The sequence below is a fragment of the Cetorhinus maximus genome, chromosome 20 (assembly GCF_964194155.1).
Source record: "Cetorhinus maximus chromosome 20, sCetMax3.hap1.1, whole genome shotgun sequence".
NCBI lineage: Eukaryota > Metazoa > Chordata > Chondrichthyes > Lamniformes > Cetorhinidae > Cetorhinus > Cetorhinus maximus.
In genome coordinates this window covers 80,055,810-80,072,356 of record NC_135898.1, presented here as the reverse complement: position 1 = coordinate 80,072,356, position 16,547 = coordinate 80,055,810, and the positions used below count along the sequence as shown (strand labels likewise).

At 46.4% G+C, this 16,547-nt stretch overlaps 1 protein-coding gene across 1 annotated transcript in view; it reads left to right on the top strand.

Moving 5' to 3' along the window:
* LOC144694497 (uncharacterized) overlaps nucleotides 1–16,547 on the top strand; it is a 130,853-nt gene that overhangs the window by 30,474 nt on the left and 83,832 nt on the right. The window contains exons 12-14 of the mRNA XM_078564993.1: nucleotides 4,765–4,833; nucleotides 8,229–8,309; nucleotides 11,890–11,958. Coding sequence (XP_078421119.1) covers nucleotides 4,765–4,833; nucleotides 8,229–8,309; nucleotides 11,890–11,958 — 219 coding nt within the window. The remainder of the gene's footprint in view (nucleotides 1–4,764; nucleotides 4,834–8,228; nucleotides 8,310–11,889; nucleotides 11,959–16,547) is intronic.

The window sequence follows — 16,547 nt, the reverse complement described above, 5'->3', positions numbered from 1 at the left end:
GACCCTTCATTGTTGCTGAGTCAAAATCCTGGAACTCCCTTCCTAACAGCACTGTGGGTGTAACTACACCGCATGGACTGCAGCGGTTTAAGAAGACAGCTCACCACCATCTTCTCGAGAGCAATTAGGGATGGGCAATAAATGCTGGCCCAACCAGCAAAGCCCACATCTTGTAACTGAATAAAAAAACCCAGGGTAATGCTCTGGGGACCCAGGTTCAAATCCCACCACGGCAGAGGCTGAAATTTGAATTCAACAAAAAATCTGGAATTAAAAGATGACCGTGAAACCATTGTTGATTTGCCGTTAAAACCCATCTGGTTCACTAATGTACTTTAGGGACATGTGACTCCAGACCCAGGGCAATGTGGTTGACTCTTAAATGCCCTCTGAAATGGCTGATCAAGTCACTCAGTTGTAATAAGCCACTAAAAAGTCACAAAAAAGGAATGAAACCAGACAGACCACCTGGGATTGGCCTAGGTACCGACAACAGCAAACTCAGCCCTGTCGACCCTGACTAACATCTGGGGCTAGTTAAGCAACAGCCTGACGTAGTCATCCTCACGGAATCATACCTAACAGATAATGTCCCATACACCAGCATCACCATCCCTGGGTATGCCTTGTCCCACTGACAGGACAGGCCCAGCAGAGGTGCTGCACAGTGATATACAGTCAGGATGGAGTTGCCCTGGGAGTCCTCAACATCGACTCCAGACCCCAGGAAGTCTCATGGCATCAGGTCAAACGTGGGCAAGGAAACCACCTGCTGATTACCACGTACCGCCCTCCCTCAGTTGATGAATCAGTGCTCCTCCATGTTGAACACCACTTGGAGGAAGCACCGAGGGTGGCAAGAGCGCAGAATGTACTCTGGATGAGGTCTTCAATGAACATCACCAAGAGTGGCTCGGTAGCACCACTACTGACTGAGCAGGCTGAGTCCTAAAGGACATAGCTGCTAGACTGGGTCTGTGACAAGTGATGAGGGAACCAACAAGAGGGAAAAACATACTTGACCTCATACTCACCAACCTGCCTGCTTCAATGCATCTGTCCGTGACAGTATCGGTAGGAGTGACCACTGCACAGTCATTGTGGAGATGAAGTCCCGGCCTCACATTGAGGATACCCTCCATTGTGTTGTGTGGCACTACCACCGTGCTAAATGGGATAGATTTCAAACAGATCTAGCAACTCAAGACTGAGCATCCATGAGTCGTTGTGGGCCATCAGCAGCAGCAGATTTGTACTCGAACGCAATCTAACCTCATGGCCTGGCATATCCCCCACTCTACCATTACCACCAAGCCAGGGGATCAACCTTGGTTCAATGAATGCAGGAGGGTATGCCAGGAGCAGTACCAGACATACCTAAAAATGAGATGTCAACTTGGTGAAGCAAAAACACAGGACTACTTGCGTGCCAAACAGCATAAGCAGCAATTGATAGACAGAGCTAAGTGATCCCACAACCAATGGATCAGATCTAAGCTCTGCAGCCCTGGCACATCCAGTCGTGAATGGTGGTGGACAATTAAACAACTGGAGGAGGAGGCTCCACAAATATCCCCATCCTCAATGATGGGGGAGCCCAGCACCTCAGTGCAAAAGATGAGGTTGAAGCATTTGCAACAATCTTTAGCCAAAAGTGCAGAGTGGATGATCCATCTCGGCCTTCGCAGGAGGTTCACAGCATCACAGATGCCAGTCTTCAGCCATTTCGATTCATTCCACGTGATGCCAAGGAACGGCTGAAGGCACTGGATACTGCGAAGGCTATGGGCCCTGACAATATTCCAGCAATAGTACTGAAGACTTGTGCTCTAGAAGTTGCCGCACCCCTAGCCAAGCTGTTCCAGTACAGCTACAACACTGGCATCAAACCAGCTATGTGGAAAATTGCCCAGGTATGACATGTGCACAAAAAGCAGGACAAATCCAACCCGGCCAATTATCAATTACCGCTCCATCAGTCTACTCTCGGCCATCAGTAAAATGATACAAGGGGTCATCAACAGTGCTGCCAAGTGACACTTGCTCAGCAATAACCTGCTCACTGATGCCCAGTTTGGGTTCCACCAGGGCCACTTAGCTCCTGACCTCATAACAGCCTTGGTTCAAACATGGACTAAAGAGCTGAACTCCCGAGGTGAGGTGAGAGTGACTGCCCTTGACACCAAGGCAGCATTTGACCGAGTGTGGCATCAAGGAGCCCTAGCAAAACTGGAGTCAATGAGAATCAGGGGGAAAACTGTCTGCTGGTTGGAATTAAATGCAGCACAAAGGAAGAAGGTTGTGGTTATTGGAGGCCAATCATCTCAGTCCCAGGATATTACTGCAGGAGTTCCTCAGGGTAGTGTCCTCGGCCCAACCATCTTCAGCTGCTTCATCAATGGCCTCCTTCCATCATAAGTTCAGAATCATAAAAATGTTATGGTGCAGAAAGGGGCCATTCAGCCCACTGTGTCTGCGCTGGCCATCATAAGGTCAGAAGCGGGGATGTTCGCTGACGATTGCACAATGTTCAGCACCATTCACGACTCCTCAGATACTGAAGCAGTCCATGTCCAACTGCAGCAAAAACTGGACAATATCCAGGCTTGGGCTGACAAGTGACAAGTAACAAGTAACATTCACACCACACAAGTGTCAGGCAATGACCTTCTCCAAAACGAGAGAATCTAACAATCGCCCCTTGACAATCAATAGCATTACCATCGCTGAATCCCCCAAAATCAACATCCTGGGGGTTATCATTGATTAGTAACTGAACTGGACTAACCATATAAATATTGTGGCTACAAGAGCAGGTCAGAGGCTGGGAATCCTGTGATGAGTAACTCACCTCCTGATTCCCCAAAGCCTGTCCACCATCTACAAGGCACAAGTCAGGAGTGTGATGGAATACTCCCCACTTGCCTGGATGAGCGCAGTTCCAACAACAGTCAAGAAGCTTGAATATCCAGGACAAAGAAGCCCATTTGATTGCCACTCCCTCCACAAACATTCACTCCCTCCACCAGCAACGCACAGTGGCAGCAGTGTGTACCACCTATAAGATGCACTGCAGCAATTCACCAAGGCTCCTTCAACAGCATCTTCCAAACCCACGACCACTACCATCTAGAAGGACAAGGGCAGCAGATAGATGAGAACACCACCAGCTGGAAGTTCTCCTCCAAGTCACTCACCATCCTGATTTGGAAATATATCGCCTTCCTTCACTGTTGCTGGGTCAAATCCTGGAACTCCCTCCATAACAGCACATGGACTACAGTGGTTGAAGAAGGCAGCTCACTACCATCTTCTCAAGGGCAATTAGCGATGGGCAATAAATGCTGGCCTAGTCTGTGATGCCCATATCCCATGAACGAATTAAAAACAAATTACCTCCTACACCATGAGATCTTATTTTGTGCAGTAACCTTTGATATGGCACCTTATCAAATCCCTTTTGGAAATCCAAATGCACCACATCTACAGGTTCCCCTTTATCAATGCTGCTTGTTTCTTCCTCAAAGAACTCCAGTAGCTTAGTCAAACAATATTTCCCCTTCACAGAACCATGGTGATTCTGCTTGTTGCGTTGTGATTTTCTAAGTCCTGCTATAACCCCCCTAACATTAGATTCTAGCATTACCCCTATGATGGGGGTTGGGCTAATTGGCTTGTAGTTTCCTGCTTTCTCTCTCCCTCCTTTCTTGAATATGGGAGTTACATTTGCTATTTTCCAATCTGATAGGACCTTTCCAGAATCTAGGAAATTTTGGAAAATTACAACCTATGCATCAGCTATCTCAGCAACCACTTCATTTAAGACCCTCGGCTGCAGGCCATCAGGTCCTGAGGACTTGTCAGTTTTTTGTTCTGATAGTTTTCTCAGTAACCTTTCCCTGGTGATTGTAATTGTTTTTAACCTCCCTTTCACCTCTTGATTTGACAATTATTTCTGGGACGTTATTTGTGTTTTTTTATAGTGAAGAACAACACAAAGTATCTATTCAATGCTTCCACCATTTCCTTATTTCCCATTATTAATTCCCAGGCTCGCTCTCTAGAGGGCCAATGCTCACTTTAGTTACCGTTTTCCTTTTTAAATACTTGTAGAAACTCTTATTATCTGTTTTTTTCCCTAGCTAGCTTCTTTTCATACTCTAATTTCTCCCACTTTTTTTAGTCAGGAACTGTGTATACAGTTGTGTTATACCCAGTGACATACGATGTGTTATTATAGAATATTTACAGTGTTATAACCAGCGACACACGGTGTTTAATATAATATATAGTCTTATACCCAGTGTGTTATTATATGATAAAAACATATGTGTTATATATACTATGTAATATACAGTCTTATGACCAGTAACACAGCATGTTACATAATATATACAGTATTATACTCAATAACACTTGGTGTCATAGATTGTATATCGCCTCTCCATATTCAGAAGCTGCCCAGTTTCTAGCAGTTAAAATCTCATCTGCTGCTCTGGTTGGAGTCTGAGATTTCTAAGTCTCAACGTGCCGGTGCTCTCTGGGCTGAGAAGTCCTTCCAGGCTGAGAGAGTGCTCTCAATATCAGATTGTACGTATGCTCTGTATTTGAACAGAGACCGTGTGTATGGAGTTCTCAATGATTTCAACCTCTGTACAGATTGCTGTGTGAGTGAGTTTCAGTGGCTGTGTCTCTAAATGCGTTCTCTTTGGGGCTGATTTGACTCGATCTCCATTGATTCTCATATCACTTGATATTTTTCAGTAAACGGAATCCAGAATAACAAAGCTTCAAGCCCAGTGACAGGGACTGTGGGACTGACCACTCAGACAGGTCAGTTTATAGATAACGGATTTAGATACGCCAACATAATGGATCAATATACTGACATCTGGATAAAGTTCATACAGTTCAAGAAAGCTCTGGTTAGACTCCATCTGGAACACTGTGTTCAGTTCTGGGCTCCCTACCTCAGCGAGCTTTTAGTAGAATGGGTGCGAAGAGGATTCCCCAGGATGATTTTGGGGCTAAAAAGATTCCATTATAGGACAAACTAAATTTGTATTCCCTCAAATGAGAAAGATTAATGGGTGATCTAATTGAAGTGTTAAAGAGATGATTAAAGGATTTAATGGGATCGATAGAAACTATTTCCTCTGGTGGGGAAAGCCTAGAACTTTAAAACTAGAGCCAGACTGTTCAGGGATAATGTCAGGAAGCATTTCATCACATACAGGGTAGTGGAAATATGGAATTCTCTCCCCCTGAAAAGTTTTTGAGACTGGGATGGGTGGGGTCAATTAAAAATTTTAAAACTGGGCTGATAGATTTTGTTGGGTAGTGTGTTAAGTGATCTGGAACCAAGGTGGGTAAATGGAATTAAGATACAGATCGACCATGATCTAATTGGATGGCAAACCAGGTTCGAGGGACTGAATGGCCTCCTCATTGAAATATATCCGTATTACAACATGGAAACAGGCCATTCGGCCTAACCAGCCCATGTTGGCATTTACCTTCCATGTAAGTAAATAGTTTGATTTACATTTACCCTCCCCATTCCCATGAGATATTGGGCAGAATTTTACATTCAGCATGCGGGTATGCGCCCAACACACCCGAGCGTAATATGACGCATGATGACGTTGGGCGTGCTTTCCGACATCATCGCTCACTCGCACGATATTTCGTTCGGCGGGCATGCACTGAAGCCGGCTGCGCATCTGCAGATAATTGAAAGGCGTATTAAGGCCATTAACAAGCTAATTGAAATCAAATTAACGCTGCCCATCCAACCTTACAGTTGGCGGACAGGGCGAAAAGGCCAAGCGGCCTTTACGTTTTTTAGGAAATCTCATCCACAAGTGGGATGAAGTTTCCTAAAGCAAATAAACATTAACTGAAAACTTTATTTTTGAATTAAAAACATGTCGCAGCTCATGTGACAGAGTCACATGAGGGGATATGTTTTTTAAAATTTTTACTGTCTTCAATAATTTTTTTTAAAAGCGTTTCAATCTCCCCGAGGCAGCTCCGTGCCTCAGAGGGATTGAAGCACTCCTTCGTGCGCGTGCGCGAACTGCTCTCCCTCCTCTCCCCGCCAGCGCAGGTAGCGCTCAGCGCTGCCGCTCGCGATCCATGCAGGATGAGCCTTAATTAGCCCGTCCGCGTGAAATGGCAGCATGGGGCCGATCGCGGGTGGCGCTCAGCGTCCTGACTGCCCCTGCCTGCTCCCGCCAAGGGAAAACTTGGCCTTTATCTCCAGTTGCCTCATCTACCTGGCCAATCTAATCTTCAATGTTCCCTTAGGGCACAATTTTCCCCTTGTCAGGCGGGCGCGGTGGACGGACCTGGGAGCGGCCGCGAAATGGTCCTCCACCCGCGATCAGGCCAATTAACGGTCAGCCAGCATGAAGCAAGTTGTAAGAGCCTCAGCGCTGCCGGGGTAGGGGCAGGAAAACACTGAAGTCTGCGCGTGCGCAGGGGTTGCGCTCACTAAAAGCCCCCTGAAGGTACAGAGCTGCCTCAGGGAGCTGAAGATTTTTAAAATGAAGATTTCACAAAATAATAGAAACATGTCCCCACATGTGACTCTGTCACATGAAGAGGGACATGTTAAAAATGAGTTTAAAAATTATTATTTTTTTAATTCATTGTTGGAAACCTCATCCCTCCCGTGGATGAGGTTTCGCAAAAATGCAAAGGCCGCCTGGCCTATTTGCCCACACGCCAACCGTAAGGTCGGATGGGTAGCAAAAAATTCTATTTGATTAGCTGCTTAAGGGCCTTAATAGGCCTCTTAACTGTTGGCGGGTGCATTGCCGACTCTCATGCGCCAAAATATCGCGCGAGTGCGCGATGATGTCGGGACGCTCGTCCAATGTCCTTGCGCGCTTTTTCACACTTGGGCGTGTCGGATGCGCTCCTGCACGCCAAGCTGAAAATCCTAGCCTTAGTTTCTGCCTCAGCTAATAGCCTTCAACCACTAACAGCTCCCTCTGTGGAAAAAGTTTCTTCTGCCAAAATGATACAGGATGAGCAGAAATCTCCTCCAATTAAACATTGGGAAGACTGAATCCATTGTCTCCCCACCTCAAACTCCATTCCATAGCTACCGACTCCACCGCTATCCTGATCACTGTCTAAGACTGAAACAGACAATCTGCAAGCTTTGCATTCTGAGTCCCTGAGTGCAGCTCCTGAACATATATCTACTCCACAATCCAAGACTCCCTATTTCCATTTCCGTAACATTTCCGGTTTCCATCCCTGCCTCAGTTCATTTGCTGCTCAAACCTCATCCAACCATTTGTTACTTCCAGAGTAAACTATTCCAATTCTCTCCTCCCATCTTCCACCCTCTATAAACTTCAGCTCATCCAAAATCCTACTGCTCGTGACCTAGCTTGCCCAAGTCCAATTCACCTATTGCTCCCTGTGCTAACTGTCCCACATTGGCTCCCTGTCTGGCAATACCTCAATTTTAAAATTCTCATCCTCGTATTCCAATCTCTGCATGTCCTCTCACCCCTCCCTATCTTTTAATCTCCTCCAGCCTCACAACCCTACAAGATATCTGAACTTGCCTAATTCTGGCCTCTTGAGCATTCCCCCGTGGGTTCTGCCTTCAGCTGCCTGGGAGAGCTCTGGAATTCCCTCCCTAAATGTCACCACTTCTCTACCTCTCTCTCCCCCCCTTAAGACGCTTCTTAAAACCCATCTGTTTGCCAAGCTTTTGGTCACCTCTCCTCATATTTCCTTGTGTGGCTCAGTTTAAAATCCTGTCTGACTACACTCGTGTGAGGTGCCTTGGAAAATTTTACTGTTAAAGGTGCTATATAAATGCAAATTGTTGTTGGGGCTGACTCTTGATCCTGCACTGAGCCTGACCATTGGTGGAGCTGGTTTCGGCTACCCGTCACCTCGTAGGAAGGCTGAGCCGTCGGTTAAATCAATGCCACTGGGTTGGTCCCGTCTGTGACCTCACGTGGACATCTCCAGTCATCATGAGGTCTGGCTGTCAGAGATCAATGGCCAGGCTGTCGCTGGTGGAGGTTCAACTACTGGTTGTTTATGTCACTTGGTGCAGTGGCATGGGCCTTGCACTGGAAATTGGGCTATCCCAGAACCACAACCAGGAGCAACGATGTAAAGCCAGTGCGTGTCTCCACGCACCCCCCTCCCACTCTGCTCTGACTCAGCTTTTTTATCTTCTTTCTTGTTGACAGTTCAAGGGGTTCAGAACAATCGAACAGCCACGTCTGGCTTTGTCACTGGTCATACTCTGACCCAGACCAACTCCAGCTCAGGTGAGTAATGCACCAATCACCACAACAGCACTCCCCACTTCAACGGCATCAACTCTCTTCATATCACAGTGCAATGTTAACAGGATTAGGGAATAGCGGCAAAATAGGGTAACAGCGAATTGGGTAACTGGGTAAAGGGTAATTGGGTAACAGCACAGCCGGTTTGGCACAGCCCAGGAATCTCCAGTCTGTGTTGAGTTAACTGCTCTTAGGAGAAGCAAGACAATTGGCCTCAGTGCCCTAAGGGAAACAGTAGCCTTCAATGCCTTTTTCCCACACTACCCCCATATCCCTTTATGTCACTGGTATTTAGAAATCTGTCAATCTCTACCTTAAACATACTCAATGACTGAGATTCCACATCCCTCAGGGGTAAAGAATTCCAAAGATTCACAACCCTCTGAATAAAAAAATTCTCCTCATCTTGGTCCTAAGTAGCCTCCCCCTTATTTTGAGATTGTCCCCCTAGTTCTAGACTCCCCAACCAGGGGAAAACATCTTACCTTCATCTACCCTGTCCATCCTCATTAAGTATTTTGTAAGTTTCAATGAGATCACTTCTCATTCTTTGAAACTTGGAGAATACAGGCCCAGTTTCCCCAATCTCTCTTCGTAGGAGAGTCCCGCCATCTGGTGAATCTTTGTTGCACTCCCTCTATGGCAACAGTATCCTTCCTAAGGTAAGGGGACCAAAACTGCTCACAGTACTCCAGGTGCCATCTAACAAAGGTCCAAACAATTGAAGCAAGACTTTGCTACTCCTGTACTCAGATTCTCTTGTGATAAAGGCCAACATGCCATTGGCCTTCCTAATTGCCTGCTGCACCTGCATGTTAGCTTTGTGACTTATTGACGAGGGCATCCAGTTCCCTTTGTATATCTACGTTTTCTAATCTCTCACCATTTAAGAAATACCCTGCACATCTGTTCCTCCTACTAAAGTGGTTAACCTCACATTTTTCCTCATTATATTCCATCTGCCATGTTCTTGCCCACTCGCTAAGTCTCTCCAAATCCCCTTGAAAATGCTTTTCAGCTTCCTCACAACACACATTCCCACCTAACTTTGTGTCATCCGTGAACCTGGAAATATTACATTTGGTCCCCACACCCAAATCATTGATATATATTGTGAACAGCTGGGGCCCAAGTACTGATCCTTGCGGTACCCCACTAGTCACAGCCTGCCAACATGAGAATGACCTGTTTATTCCTACTGTCTGTTTTCTGCCTGTAAACCAATCCTTAAATCAATGCCAGTATGTTACCTCCTATCCCATGTGCTTTGATTTCGTGAACCAACCTCCTTTAGGGGACTTTATCAAAAGCCTTCTGAAAATCCATGTATACTACATCCACCAACTCCCCTTTATCAATTCTGTTAATAACATCCTCAAAAAACTCCATCAGGTTTTTCAAATTCAAATTCATAAATCCATGTTGCCTCTACCAATCAGGTCATTATTATCCAAGTGTCCATTTATCACGTCCTTTATAACAGATTTCAACATTTTCCCTATTGCTAATGTCAGGCTAACAGGTCTGTAGTTCCCCATTTTCTCTCTCCCTCCCTTCATAAATGGTGGGGTGACATTTGCTACCTTCCAACCTGCAGGAACCGTTCCATAATCTATAGAATTTTGGAAGATGATCAGCAATGAAACCATTATCTCCATAGGTAGCTCTTTCAACACTCTGGGATGTAGAATATCAGGTCCCAGGGATTTATCAGTCTTCAGTCCCATTAATTTCTTCAATACAACCTTCTTACAAATACTAATTTCTTTCAATTTCACATTCTCTCCAGTCCCTTTAATTCTGGGATATTTCTTGTATCTTCCTTAGTGAAGACAGGCACAAAGTCATAAATTAACTTCTCTCCCATTTCTCTATTCCCCATATAAATCCTCCTGACTCTGCCTGTGATGGACCAACGTTTGTCTTAGCCAAACATTTCTTTTTAATGTATCTATAGAAGCTTTTACAGTCTGTTTTTATGTTTTTTGCTGGTTTACATTCATATTCTATTCTCCCTTTATCAGTTTCTTGGTCCTCCTTTGCTGTTTTCTAAAATCCTTCCAATCCTCAGGTTTACTACTATTTCTGGCAACTTTATTGGCCTTTTCTTTTAATCTTATACAATCCTTAACTTGCTTTGTCAGCCACGGTTGACTGACTTTTCTTTTTGGGCTTTTGTGCCTGAAAGGAATGTGTAATTGCTGTAAACTATATAATAGTTCTTTAAAGACTACCCATTGCCCATGGACCAACATACCTTTAAAGTATTTCCCCAATCCACTTCAGCCAGTTTTCCACCATACCTGCATAATTCCCTTTGTTCAAGTTTAACACCCTGGCTTCAGATTAAACTATCTCACTTTCAAAAACAATGTAAAATTCTAACATATTATGGTCACACATCCCTAAAGGTTCTTTTAACAAGGTTATGAATTAGCCCTTTCTCATGACATAATAGATCTAAAATAGCCTGTTCTCTACCTCAGTTCCACCATATAAGGCTGATTTGATTAGTAGACAATCATTCTCGGAAATGTGCATTTTGAAACTCTTTCGAGTTATCAACAGTCACAGATTGCAACTCTTTTGAGTACAATCACAGTTCTTGGTTTCCGGGAGTGGGACACGAACCCACAACCCTCTGATTCAAAGGCGAGGGTGCTATGAACTGAGCCACAGCTGACAAGGCTGATTTGATACTCATCCTGACATATCCCACCTCACAGCTCAACCACCCCCCGCAATTTTTAATTCCCCTTCTCTATCCCGTTTGAAAAACCCTATAAGTGGGAATGTTGAGCTGCCATTCCTACCCTTCTTTAAACCATGTTTCAGTAATAGCTGTGAAACTATGCTTACCAGTGTCTATCTGTACCCTCAACTCATCTGCATATTCACTAGACTCTTCTTTGGGAGTTTATTCTGTTAAGCACAGCTAATGTCTTTTCACAAGTTTTTTCACAAGTCTCTGTTTTCCCTGCCACTCCCCATACTCTCAGACTAATTTCTACCTTTGCTTCTCTTCCTTCTGGATCTACAGAAGTTCAATTCCCCCTGCCAAACTAGTTGTAACCCTCTCCAACAGCACAAACAAATCTCCCCATCACAACATTGGTCCCAGCCCTGTTGAGGAACCCAGTGAGAGTCAGCACCTTCAGGAACTGTCCCCCAGTGAGAGTCAGCACCTTCAGGAACTGTCCCCCAGTGAGAGTCAGCACCTTCAGGAACTGTCCCCCAGTGAGAGTCAGCACCTTCAGGAACTGTCCCCCAGTGAGAGTCAGCACCTTCAGGAACTGTCCCCCAGTGAGAGTCAGCACCTTCAGGAACTGTCCCCCAGTGAGAGTCAGCACCTTCAGGAACTGTACCCCAGTGAGAGTCAGCACCTTCGGGAACTGTCCCTCAGTGAGAGTTAGTACCTTGAGGAGGGATTTAGTCAAGGTATGATTAAGTGTATTATATAGTTATGGGCTTCAATGTATTTCTGTGTTCTCACTGTCTTTATTTAATCCTCCTCTCGATGCTCTGATGGCCCACTCTGCCTCTCCTCTCTCCATCCCTCCAGCACTGGGAGTGCAGAAAAATCTTGCGTCGAATTCCAGTATTGTTAACACAGAGCAGACCAGCACCACAGGTTAGTAACTCACACTGTTATCCAGGAAATTTCTTTTCACAGGTGCCTCAGTAATCTCAGCAATTGCAGCACGCTAATACCCCAGCAATGCCGATCACTGATATCCCAGCAATCCCAACACGCTGGTATCCCAGTAATCTCAACACACTGACATCCCAGCACACTGACATCCCAGCACACTGACATCCAAGCACACTGATATCCCAGTACACTGATATCCCAGTACACTGATATCCCAGCATCCCAGCACACTGACATCCCAGAACACTGACATCCCAGCACATTGACATCCCAGCACACTGATATCCCAGCACACTGACATCCCAGCACACTGATATCCCAGCAATCCCAGCACGCTGGTATCCCAGTAATCTCAGCACACTAACACCCCAGCACACTGACATCCCAGTATACTGATATCCCAGCAACCCCGATCACTGATATCGCAGCAATCCCAGTACGCTGGTATCCCAGTAATCTCAGCACACTAACATCCCAGCACACTGACATCCCAGTACACTGATATCCCAGCAACCCCGATCACTGATATCCCAGCAATCCCAGCACGCTGGTATCCCAGTAATCTCAACACACTGACATCCCAGCACATTGACATCCCAGCACACTGACATCCCAGCACACTGACATCCCAGCACACTGATATCCCAGTACACTGATATCCCAGTACACTGATATCCCAGCATCCCAGCACACTGACATCCCAGCACACTGACATCCCAGCACACTGACATCCCAGCACACTGACATCCCAGCACACTGAAATCCCAGCAATCCCAGCACGCTGGTATCCCAGTAATCTCAGCACATTAACATCCCAGCACACTGACATCCCAGTACACTGATATCCCAGCAACCCCAATCACTGATATCGCAGCAATCCCAGCACGCTGGTATCCCAGTAATCCCAGCACACTGATATCCCAGCACACTGATATCCCAGCACACTGATATCCCAGCACACTGATATCCCAGCACACTGACATCCCAGTACACTGATATCCCAGCAATCCCAGCACACAGATATCACAGTTATCCCAGCACACTAACATCCCAGCACACTAACATCCCAGCACACTAACATCCCAGCACACTAACATCCCAGCACACTGACATCCCAGTACACTGATATCCCAGCACACAGGTATCACAGTAATCCCAGCACACTAACATCCCAGCACACTAACATCCCAGCACACTGACATCCCAGTACACTGACATCCCAGTACACTGATATCCCAGCACACTGATATCCCAGCACACTGACATCCCAGTACACTGATTTCCCAGCAATCCCAGCACACAGATATCATAGTTATCCCAGCACACTAACATCCCAGCACACTAACATCCCAGCACACTAACATCCCAGCACACTAACATCCCAGCACACTAACATCCCAGCACACTGACATCCCAGTACACTGATATCCCAGCACACAGGTATCACAGTAATCCCAGCACACTAACATCCCAGCACACTAACATCCCAGCACACTGACATCCCAGTACACTGATATCCCAGCAATCCCAGCACACAGATATCACAGTAATCCCAGCACACTAACATCCCAGCACCCTAACATCCCAGCACACTAAAATCCCAGCACACTAACATCCCAGCACACTAACATCCCAGCACACTGACATCCCAGCACACTGACATCCCAGCACACTGACATCCCAGCACACTGATATCCCAGCAATCCCAGCACACTGATATCCCAGCACACTGATATCCCAGCACACTGATATCCCAGCACACTGATATCCCAGCACACTGACATCCCAGTACACTGATATCCCAGAAATCCCAGCACACAGATATCACAGTAATCTCAGCACACTAACATCCCAGCACACTGATATCCCAGCACACTGATATCCCAGCACGCTGGCATCCCAGCACACTGATACCCGTTTGAAAAACCCTATAAGTGGGAATGTTGAGCTGCCATTCCTACCCTTCTTTAAACCATGTTTCAGTATTGGCTGTGAAACTATGCTTACCAGTGTCTATCTGTACCCACAGCTCATCTGCATATTCACTAGACTCTTCTTTGGGAGTATATACTGTTAAGCGCAGCTAATGTCTTTGTTGTTTTTTCACAAGTCTCTGTTTTCCCTGCCACTCCCCATACTCACAGACTGATTTCTACCAGTACACTGACATCACAGTACACTGATATCCCAGCACATTGACATCCCAGCACACTGATATCTCTTCCTTCTGGATGTACAGATGTTCAATTCCCCCTCCCAAACTAGTTGTAACCATCTCCAACAGCACAAACAAATCTCCCCATCACAACATTGGTCCCAGTCCTGTTGAGGAACCCAGTGAGAGTCAGCACCTTCAGGAACTGTAACCCAGTGAGAGTCAGCACCTTCAGGAACTGTCCCCCAGTGATAGTCAGCACCTTCAGGAACTGTCCCCCAGTGATAGTCAGCACCTTCAGGAACTGTCCCCCAGTGATAGTCAGCACCTTCAGGAACTGTCCCCCAGTGAGAGTCAGCACCTTCAGGAACTGTCCCCCAGTGAGAGTCAGCACGTTCAGGAACTGTCCCCCAGTGATAGTCAGCACCTTCAGGAACTGTCCCCCAGTGATAGTCAGCACCTTCAGGAACTGTCCCCCAGTGAGAGTCAGCACCTTCAGGAACTGTCCCCCAGTGAGAGTCAGCACGTTCAGGAACAGTCCCGCAGTGAGAGTCAGCATCTTCAGGAACTGTACCCCAGTGAGAGTCAGCACCTTCAGGAACTGTACCTCAGTGAGAGTCAGCACCTTCAGGAACTGTCCCTCAGTGAGAGTTAGTACCTTGAGGAGGGATTTAGTCAAGGTATGATTAAGTGTATTATATAGTTATGGGCTTCAATGTATTTCTGTGTTCTCACTGTCTTTATTTAATCCTCCTCTCGATGCTCTGATGGCCCACTCTGCCTCTCCTCTCTCCATCCCTCCAGCACTGGGAGTGCCGAAAAATCTTGCGTCGAATTCCAGTATTGTTAACACAGAGCAGACCAGCACCACAGGTTAGTAACTCACACTGTTATCCAGGAAATTTCTTTTCACAGGTGCCTCAGCAATCCCAGCAATTGCAGCACGCTAATACCCCAGCAATGCCGATCACTGATATCCCAGCAATCCCAGCACGCTGGTATCCCAGTAATCTCAACACACTGACATCCCAGCACACTGACATCCCAGCACACTGACATCCCAGCACACTGATATCCCAGTACACTGATATACCAGCATCCCAGCACACTGATATCCCAGTACACTGATATCCCAGCACACTGATATCCCAGCATCCCAGCACACTGATATCCCAGCAATCCCAGTACGCTGGTATCCCAGTAATCCCAGCACACTGACATCCCAGCACACTGACATCCCAGCACACTGACATCCCAGCACACTGACATCCCAGTAAACCATACACAATAGCATCCCAGCACACAGATATCACAGTAATCTCAGCACACTGATATCCCAGCACGCTGGCATCCCAGCATCCCAGTACACTGATATCCCAGCACACTGATATCCCAGCACACTGATATCCCAGCACACTGATATCCCAGCACACTGATATCCCAGCACACTGACATCCCAGCACACTGATATCCCAGTAAACCATGCACAATAGCATCCCAGCACACAGATATCACAGTAATCCCAGCCCACTGATATCCCAGCACACTGATATCCCACCACACTGATATCCCACCACCCCAGCACTCTGGTATCCCAGTAATCTCAGCACATTAACATCCCAGCACACTGATATCCCAGTAATCTCAGCACACTGATATCCCAGCACACTGATATCGCAGCATCCCAGCTCACTGATATCCCAGCACACTGATATCCCACCATCCCAGTAATCCCAGCACATTAACATCCCAGCACACTGATATCCCAGTAATCTCATCAGACTGATATCCAAGCACACTGATATCCCACCACCCCAGCACTCTGGTATCCCAGTAATCTCAGCACATTAACATCCCAGCACACTGATATCCCAGTAATCTCAGCAGACTGATATCCCAGCACACTGATATCGCAGCATCCCAGCTCACTGATATCCCAGCACACTGATATCCCACCACCCCAGTAATCCCAGCACATTAACATCCCAGCACACTGATATCCCAGTAATCTCAGCACACTGATATCCAAGCACGCTGGCATCCCAGCATCCCAGTACACTGATATCCCAGCACACTGATATCCCAGCACACTGATATCCCACCACCCCAGCACTCTGGTATCCCAGTAATCTCAGCACATTAACATCCCAGCACACAGATATCATAGTAATCTCAGCACATTAACATCCCAGCACACTGATATCCCAGTAATCTCAGCACACTGATATCCAAGCACGCTGGCATCCCAGCATCCCAGCACACTAATATCCCAGCACACTAATATCCCAGCACACTGATATTCCAGCACACTGATATCCCAGTACACTGATATCCCAGTAATCCCAGCACACTGATATCACAGCACACTGATATCCCAGCACACTGATATCCCATTATACTGATATCCCAGCAA